At 35.4% G+C, this 9,528-nt stretch overlaps 1 protein-coding gene across 4 annotated transcripts in view; it reads right to left on the reverse strand.

The window, feature by feature from the left end:
* The window catches only part of ebo (exportin ellipsoid body open), a 43,546-nt gene extending 34,018 nt beyond the window's left edge, over nucleotides 1–9,528 (reverse strand). For all 4 annotated transcript variants that reach the window (XM_089729476.1, XM_089729478.1, XM_089729477.1 and 1 more), the window contains exons 1-10: nucleotides 9,313–9,528; nucleotides 9,033–9,242; nucleotides 5,769–5,966; nucleotides 4,457–4,628; nucleotides 3,970–4,099; nucleotides 3,765–3,903; nucleotides 2,230–2,396; nucleotides 1,780–1,903; nucleotides 1,620–1,702; nucleotides 1,125–1,233 (exon numbers count right to left, since the gene is read on the reverse strand). In XM_089729476.1, the coding sequence (XP_089585602.1) occupies nucleotides 1,125–1,233; nucleotides 1,620–1,702; nucleotides 1,780–1,903; nucleotides 2,230–2,396; nucleotides 3,765–3,903; nucleotides 3,970–4,099; nucleotides 4,457–4,628; nucleotides 5,769–5,966; nucleotides 9,033–9,242; nucleotides 9,313–9,315 (1,335 nt within the window). In that variant the 5' untranslated portion in view covers nucleotides 9,316–9,528. The remainder of the gene's footprint in view (nucleotides 1–1,124; nucleotides 1,234–1,619; nucleotides 1,703–1,779; nucleotides 1,904–2,229; nucleotides 2,397–3,764; nucleotides 3,904–3,969; nucleotides 4,100–4,456; nucleotides 4,629–5,768; nucleotides 5,967–9,032; nucleotides 9,243–9,312) is intronic.

Below are 9,528 nucleotides of genomic sequence, written 5' to 3' on the forward strand. Positions count from 1 at the left end.
CGCACACAGTAGTGAAGAAGCGAACAACCGTATTCCGCGTGTCCAACGAGGTCATTTTCCATCCTCGCTCATGGTATGGTTGGGAGTTTCTTATTGGGGCTTAACAGAGGTATATTTTTATGAGAAAGGTGTAAAAACGAATGCAGTTGTGTATCAAAATACAGTCCTGACGAACCTTGTGGAACCTGTTTCTCATACCATGTTCAATAACAGGCACTGGGTATTCCAACAAGATTCGGCGCCAGCTCATAGAGCGAAGAGCACACAAGACTGGCTGGCGGCGCGTGAAATCGACTTCATCCGGCACGAAGACTGGCCCTCCTCCAGTCCAGATTTGAATCCGTTAGATAACAAGATATGGCAACACTTGGAGGAAAAGGCGTGCTCAAGACTTTTTGGCGGGAACGCGAGGAGTGAAGTTGTGTGATTTGTTTTATTTTGTCTATTTAGTGTTTCTTCGGGTTTAAATGTATAATAATGGTGGTTTATTAACTGTTTAATATCTGTGAAAGTGCACAAATGTGGGAAAATGAAACAAAGCCGCTGGACGTAACTGCTCGGAATCCTACAAAAAGTCCACTGAAAAAATCTTAGTAAATGACCACCATTTTACTGAGATTATATTTCATCCCATATCATTTCATTTAATTTCATCCCAGTTGATTAATGTCTCAAATTAATCATCTCTATTTCATTTCACTCCATAACATCATTTTTCATAAAATTATGAATATAAATAAAAAGAAGACTTGACCTAAAGGTCTCAGTTACCAGGTCATAAAATCCCTTAAAAAAAAAAAAAGGCGTGCTCAAAGCCTCATCCCAATTTGGAGTCACTCAAGACATCCTTGATTAAGGCAGCCGCCGATATTGACATGGACCTCGTTCGTGCTGCGATAGACGACTGGCCGCGCAGATTGAAGGCCTGTATTCAAAATCACGGAGGTCATTTTGAATAAACTTTAGTGTCATAAGAATCTATGTTTTGTTAAGTTCATTTTGGTATATGAATGGTTACATAATGAATAAACTTGTTTCAATTATTTTACATTAAACATGTGACAGAATTTATGACCTGACTATGTATATACACTCTGTGGGGTTCATCCTCACGGTATACTCACATCATCATCACACAGATCATTATCCAAATGTTGCAGTTGTGCTTTATTATGCTGGAATTGTATTTTATTCAACACACCATTAACTAAGGCTTGTAATGCTTCCCAATATCTAGAATAAAAAATAACATTTTTTTATATTTTAGTGACTATTTATTTGAATTTGTTATTAGTGGCGTCCGGTAACTATTACTTAATGTATATACTACAGCAATTATCTTAAAACTACATAAGAAGGCAGAATCCATATGGACAAGCAAATTTACATTATTATTTTTTTATTGCCTTTGTAGGCAGACGAGCATACGGCCCACCTGATGGTGAGTGGTTACCGTCGCCCATGGACTTCAGCAATGCCAAGGGCAGAGCCAAGCCGCTGCCTACCGCAAATACATACCTATGCCTACATACTACTATGCCTACATATAAATACATGCCTACATAAATATATTATTTTGTACATATTAGTTAATACATTTTGATGTCTTAATTACTTACTTAGGTATATCCTCTGGTTTCAATATGTCAATGAACTGTATCCAAATGTCTAAGCAATTTACAAATATAGCACATGTAGGCACCTGAAATATATTCATAACATTGATTTAAAATGTTGATATAAAATGTTGATTTAAAAAAAAAAACTGTAAGAGCGTACCTGGAATGTGTATTGGAATAAATAGGAAAGGAATTCTAGGGCATCGAATTCAGGTTCTGCCTCCAATCTCTTGAAATGTAATGACACAAATAGTTTTAGGAACTCCGCTAGTTTATTCAAATAACTGTAATTAAAAATAAATATAAAATTTTACATTAGTTTAAAAATAACTTTAACGTTTATTAGACTAGATATATAGTCGTAATGATAATTATATATTTTTTTATTTATTGCTTAGACGGGTGGACGAGCTCACAGCCCACCTGGTGTTAAGTGGTTACTGGAGCCCATAGACATGTACAACGTAAATGCGCCACCCACCTTAAGTTATAAGTTCTAAGGTCCCAGGTATAGTTACAGTTACAACGGCTGCACCACCCTTCAAACCGAAACGCATTACTGCTTCACGGTAGAAATAGGCAGGGAAATTTATTTATACTAATCGCTTACTCGTGATGTAGGTGTGGTAGTTGATGAGGTGCGTGCGTGAGGTGCCGAAGCAAGCGCAACGCGGCGTGATGCAGCCGCAGCGCCGTGGCAGCTGACGAGGGCGGCGCGTAGCGTCTATACAACAATTCGCACACACCCCCCAACCCCGCCAGCGCTGCCTCCCCGCTCTGGAACACAAACACAGTAACATAAAATTACATAGACTTTTCAACGAGAACGCGAGGAGCTAAGTTTTTTTATGTTTGATGAATTACTGGTGGAGGCCTTTCCAGTTTCACAAGGACACGTGGGCGAGCAATGGCTTAAACTGGAGGGGCTGGATTTGCTAACAGCTACCCGAGTGCCTCCAAGGTGGACCTAACAACTCAACAGTAGCTGCTTCGCGAATGAATCTACTAAGGGATCGGAATCGCGACCCGCTGAGAAGATCCGGCGAGAAACTCAACGGCTGATATTTAGGTTAGGTTGCACGTCGAACTCTTTGCCGAGCGCGACGAAATACGGTTACGGAGCTAAGTTGTGTGAATAGTTTTATTTTGCTATTTTAGTATTTCTCCAAGTTTGAACTTGTACTAACGGGGTTTATTAACTGTTTAGCCTCTGTGAAAGTGCACAAATGTGAGAAATGAAACGAATTCGCTGAACTGGCTATTTGAATTTTTCCAAAAAGTCCACTGAGGTCTCAGTAAAGAACCATCGTTTTATTAAAATTTTATTTCATCCCAATTGATTATAATTTTAAATAAAACAACTTAATCTAATTTCGGCCTATAACATTTTTTATATACATTTTTTCCGATTGCCATACTTAAAAGCAGTAGAAAACTACACATGAATTGTAAGCTTTTTTGCAAATATGTAGTAAAATCGACCTTATTCTGTGCTCTTAAGATGTATGCAGCTGAAAAATTGCATGTATTGTAATATTTCAAATACATATCTCAAAAACAACTGATAGCTTGTTTGAAACAAATTTTTGGCTAAGTTTATTTAAGCTCTTTAATGACTTCTAACCTAATGCGATTATTTGCACTGGTTATTTACTATCCCTAATAAAATATTTTTCTTTATTCTTTGTTGTACACACAGTTAATACAATATAATAATTGCGAAAAGTTATAAAATGGCGAGCTTAACTCAACAATTGAGTTATTCTACCAGCTAACCGTTCTTAAAGAGGGTGAGCTTTACATAGGTGGGTGGTAGAAGTATTTTTTATTATACTGGTTCTGATACACAATTATGAAAAGGATTATACAATATTACCTTCAAATTCCAGACATTCATTTTGCCACATAGCTAAAAGACTCAAAAATTATGTTCTAATTGTTTTTTTTTCTCAACCAAGCAAACATTTAACTATAATAAATATATATGGTCTGAAAATCTAATTACTGTTTTATAACGACAAGTAATGTATCACTATATATTGGATTAGTAAGTGTGGTCATTTTTTCTTAAATATTGATGTTAGGAACCGAAATAACCCACTCCATTGGTTTATTAAATTTTTATGATTTTTACGGTGAACATACCATTGATTGTGTGGCTATACTCCCCCAATAGAATACTGTGGTAACAAGAGAAGGCGGCACATGGGAAGATAGTGGTAACCATGAAAATAAATGCTGTAATGTAGTCAAACACTTCACTACATTTTCCATATTCAGACACCTAAAAAGAAAAAGTTAATTATTTTATTTTGTAAAATGTCCTTGGTGTTTATATATTTATACTTACTTATCTACAGCTTGTATTTCGTGAGCATTTGCTAATAGGTCTGGGAGAGCTGAAGTCTGTGGAGCACCATTTGTGGGTGATGGTGGAGGATTGGATTGACCTTCTTTCTGAGCGTTTTTCTCTAAAATTGCTAAAACAATATGATTTTTTAAGCATGACATTACAGCTTCGATCACAACTGCTGGAATATCATATCATTTCTCTACGACGGAATAAAACGGCAATAAAAGTAAATTTTGTAACAGGACCAAAAATATGAGGGAACTGCCATCAGTGAGTAATCATTAAGTAAATACATTCACATTATTGATCCAACACAGATGCAACTGCTAGATTTACCTAGTAGATTACAACTATTATTAATATATTTTATTAAGCTATCTACAACACCCCCTTAAAAATAGTATGCTTGTTTATGTAATTTAACAATTTTGTAAGGCCACCAAAACTTTTTTCCCAGAAATGTTATTTATATAAATTTAATTACCACTAAGGGCTGCCAGCATCTGTGGCATTCCTTTCAGCATTAGTCGCTCTAATTGATTCCTCCTAGCAGAAGGCAACAGTACACCAGTATCACGTGCAACTCCTAATTCTTCGCTTGCAGCCTGTGCTAGTATGAGACCTAGTAAGCACTCTCGGCCTTCACGTTTTATTAACTGTAATGAAAATGAAACGAAAGTCACCAAGAAACAATCATGCATTTTTCATTTTACTCAATTTAATATTAAATAAAATAACACATAATTGATGATGTTGGTATCATGATAATATCCAAGTGCCAATATTCTGCAATTGAATATACTGGTATGAAAGTACAAACAGATTAATTTTTGTATGCAACATTTTCAGATTTTGTGAACTATTTCAGATAAGTTGGAAAAGACAAGCATAGACTTGTCCATTACTCTTTGGACAATTTTAAGCCTTTTGAAGAGCTTCCATTGTAAGCGATTAAGTCTCAGTACCCATATAGCTGGATATTTCATTTATCCTTTGTATATATGTATATCTTATATATATAATTCTCGTGTCACAATGTTAGTTACCATACTCCTCTGAAACTGTTTGAACGATTGTTATGAAATTTTATATGCATGTTCAGTAGGTCTCAGAATCGGCTACTCTCTCTTTTTCATACCCCTAAGTGATAAGGGTTGTCCAACCCCAAACATTTATTTTTTGGATAATTTTTTTTTGTTATAATTTGGCATTATGTGGTTGAATGTGGTTTTGTTATTTTTATATTCCCTCATCGTTCACAGCGCTACATGCCTCTTTCACTCATTTACCACATCCTTACACACTTACAATAAGGCAGTTTTTTTTTCTACACTAGAAATTCCATAGACATCTTATATATGGCAAAACAACGTTTGCTAGGTCAGCTATATATATATATATTTTACCTATTCTAGTGACCTCGAGGGTTCATGCTAGATTCACAGAACGAGTAGGTGAGCTCACGGGGCTCTAACCTGGTGACGTTGCTAACACTAGCCCTAACAAGAGCAGTACTATGCAGAATTTACCACCGGATCGGAAACGCGACCCACTGAGAAGATCCGGCAAGAAACGGCGTGTCCATGGGTTAATTTACTCGCCGAACCCTTTGTCGCAAGTAATGGTTTCGACGAGAACGATAACCAGTACTTGAGGTACCTAAAAGCACCGATAGTGGATCGGGAGGACCGGAAACGACGCGTCCCTTGTATACATACTCATCAACAACTTCAAGAGTTATCTACAATCATTTCAGATCTTTGAAAATTACATGACTTTCATATTTTTATTCATACCTCGACAATATTACTAAAGAAATCCTCATATAAATGTGGCCAATCATATTTAGCTATTGAAACCATGAGGTGGGCCATTTTGTTTCTTATGAAGTATAACATAATTTCATGTTTTGCCATTAATTCATTCCATAGTGTTAACCTGATCTCTGTCTTGTTTTCATCTGATATACCAATCCATTGTCTGTTGATAGTGTTCTGGAAGGAAATTTAAATATTATTTATTTTTGCAGGGACGAGTGGTTGAAGAAATTCTCGGTCCGCTGGTGTTAAGCAGTTATTGGAGGCCATAGACATCAACAACTTGAGACATCAACAACCCACCTTGAGACATGAGTCTCATTTCATACATTTAAATGTATTTTGTTGACTTAAATTTTACTTTTTTTTTCCCTACCTAACCTGATAGCCTTGAGAGGCTATTTCAGCGGAACCTTAACTAGTAGGTGAGCTCACGGGGCTCAAACCTGACGAAGTTGCTAACACGAACCCCAGCAAGACCCGTGCTTCGCATAATCTACCATCGGATCGAAACGCGACCCACTGAGAAGATCCGGCGACACTCAGTGGGCTGTGTCTGAGGGTTAATATACTCGTCGAGCCCTTCGTCGCAAGCGACGGGTTCGACGAGAACGGTGACCGGTGCTTAAGGTACCTAAAAGCACCGTTAGTGGATCGGGAGGATCCGAAATGACGTGTTTTGGGCGATGTCGACTGCTTTCCATTCTTTCCGCAGGATCGGGAATGAATTTTACTACCTGTATCTTTGAAGCTTTTAAAGGGCTGAGATCAAAAAAATTTATACTATCATGGCTCATTAATTTTGTAAAGACGATATAAAGTAATAAGGCTGTTCCTTGTTTTATTTCACACCACTTTTGTACTTAAAACTGTGTTTCAAGTATAATGAGAGGTTGATAATTAAGTTAAGCACTAGATAGCAAGGAGTACTAAAGTGTCAAATGCAGAAAATAATTTCAAGTTCAAAATAAAGTAGTATCTTTTTAGAGCAGAGCTTTGTTTCTGTAATTAAAAGGAAGGTTTACAAAGAAGAGTGATAATTTACGATTTGTTAATAAAATGAGTTATTTAAATTTATCATTTATACATTTTAGAAAATTACATAATAGCTTAATATAACCACATTATATTTGACAGGGTCTTTACTACACACCATAGCAAAGGTGACATGGTTATATTCTATGCGATTTGAAATTTTGTGATGTGATGTCCTTTCTACCTTCTTTTGTGGATAATCTAATCTTAAGCACTTAATTAATTAAATAAGTTAGAGTCCGGTTCTATGGTTGGGAAAAATAAAAGTCTGGACATGATATGGACCCTGTTAAGCTAATAGAAGGAAACATAGATCACTTCAAAGACAAAAACATATTGAAAGAAACAATGTAACCTTACACCGAAAATGTGCTTCTGGTTATTTATTGTATGTACCATAAAGGAATTTCTCACATTGCCATTAGTTTCTGTCTTAAGAGTGTCCAGCTAACAGCCCAGATTCTTTTCTTATTGTTTAGTGGTCGTTTTGGCGGCAATCCAGATTTTTATTTTAAGTTTTGAGAATTATTTTGAAGAAAAATGGGCAAAAATAAAAGTTGCGATCCAACACTACGAAAAATTATCATGAAGTTTGTCGAGCGTGGTTGGTCATACCGAAGGATAGCACAACATTCAAATTGTTCAAAAACTATGGTATGCAATGCAGTGCAACATTTCAAGCGCTATAACACAGCTTTAAATGTGTCCAGAACAAAAAGATCGAGAAAAACGACTCCGCAAGAAGATAGAATGATAACCAGGTTAGCTAAGAAAGATCCGTTCCTAGGCTCTATTTTAATTAAACACGAAGTGTTTGGGGCAAATGAAAGAGCCGGTGTATCTGCGAGGACCGTTCGACGACGTTTGGTAGAAGCAGGGTTGTTCGGAAGAGTGCCTCGCAAAGTACCGTTGTTGAAGAAAGAACATAGAAATGCTCGTTTGGCATTTGCACGTAAATATGGACATTGGACCTGCTGAGGAGCATCTCCCTATTATATGGACGTTTCAGCAGTATAACGACCCGAAACATACCGCCCATTCAGTCAAGTCGTTTCTTACCAGTCAGATTGTATCGGTGCCAGATTGGCCAGCAAATAGCCCGGACCTCAACCCAATTGAACACCTTGGCACGAAATCAAGAAAAAAGTTGCCACTTATCGTAATACAAATTTGGATGAACTTCATGAAGCTTTTTGTGAGGCATGGGCAAACATTCCTGTCGAAACATGTCAGAAACTGATAATGTCTATGCCACATCGGTGTCAAGCGGTAATTACTAACAAAGGTTTTGCTACTGGGTACTGATTTTACATGTAATAAAATGGAGCTGTTAAAGATATTATAACACTGAAGATTATAAGTTTTGTGTAACTGTATTTTTAATTTTACTTTACTATCCTTAATTAAATGTCCACTACAGAATTGTACCTTAATATTTAATACATGTTTAATCTTTGATATTAAGTACTTTTTCTATTTATTAAATCTTTTATTTACAGCCATTTATAGCATAATAATCGGACCACATTATGCATATAATAGGTGCTGAGAAGTCAATAGGGTTTTATATTTAAATGTACATAACCGGTTATAGCCCTTCACTATCTTGAATGTCCCTAATTAGTTGACCACGACTGTATGTTTGATTTGAAACATAATATTTCTCAGTGTGGTGATTTAAGAAAGCTTTATGAAGTCTAATTAGAATAGAACTTTATCTGCCAAGTTGATATTAAAAGCTATGGACTTGGTACTAACTATTAATTTTAGTTTCAAAAGTATTAAATACCTTTTTTCTTTATACACTTCACTTTCATGTGATTTATATGATCTTAATTTCATAAAAAAAACCAAATCTAAAGCAGTTTAATAAATCAATTAATTATTTGTAGTTTTATTTGTTACCATGGGGGAATAAGTAAATTTTTTAAATAAAATTATTAATAGTTTTATTCTATGTATATTTTTAATTCAGTGTAGTCTATGCTAAGTTTGCATCTTGTATGAACTTGTGCACGCTTATGGACTAGTTGAGTTTTTAAAGGTACAACAACAATCCTACTCAAATCTTAGTCAATCTTATAACAAGTGCACATGACGAAAAAATTTTTCCTCTTCGTTTCGTTTCAACCCGTAAGAAACCGATTTCTACTACTTTGGAAATTCCTGGTCTAAATAATAGAGCAATAAAATAAAATAAACCTTTACCTCTAACGTCGTTAGAGAGAACATCAAAACATACTGATTCTGTGACTTTTGAAGAAATAGGAGACAATGTTTCCACGAGTCTCTGCGATTTGAAAAGTCTTCCAGCATGCTTTCAATTTCACGTTTTCTTATATTAGTTGTCGTCGGAGCAAAAAACTCCGACATGAGAATATCCAAAGAGGCTAAAGCCTCGTCGATATGTTGTTCGGTCTGAAATTTTGTTTTAAGATACAATCAATGTGCTTTTAAACTTCCAACATTTTCTACTATTATTTCTTACCATGATTTTTTAAATAACATCTAAGAAATAATTTCACATTATTTTTATTATTATTATGAAATGAATAAGGCTTTATTCAAAACATTTAAATGATTTTTTTGTAACGTTTTCTGTACAATTACTATTTATTATTTGAACAGTGTTTTCAACTTAATTAAAGTTTTTTTTTTATGTTTTTCCATCTTGACTATTTTTGACATTTGACGTATATTCAAC

This window comes from Bombyx mandarina, chromosome 08 (genome assembly GCF_030267445.1).
Source record: "Bombyx mandarina strain Sakado chromosome 08, ASM3026744v2".
Taxonomy (NCBI): Eukaryota; Metazoa; Arthropoda; class Insecta; order Lepidoptera; family Bombycidae; genus Bombyx; species Bombyx mandarina.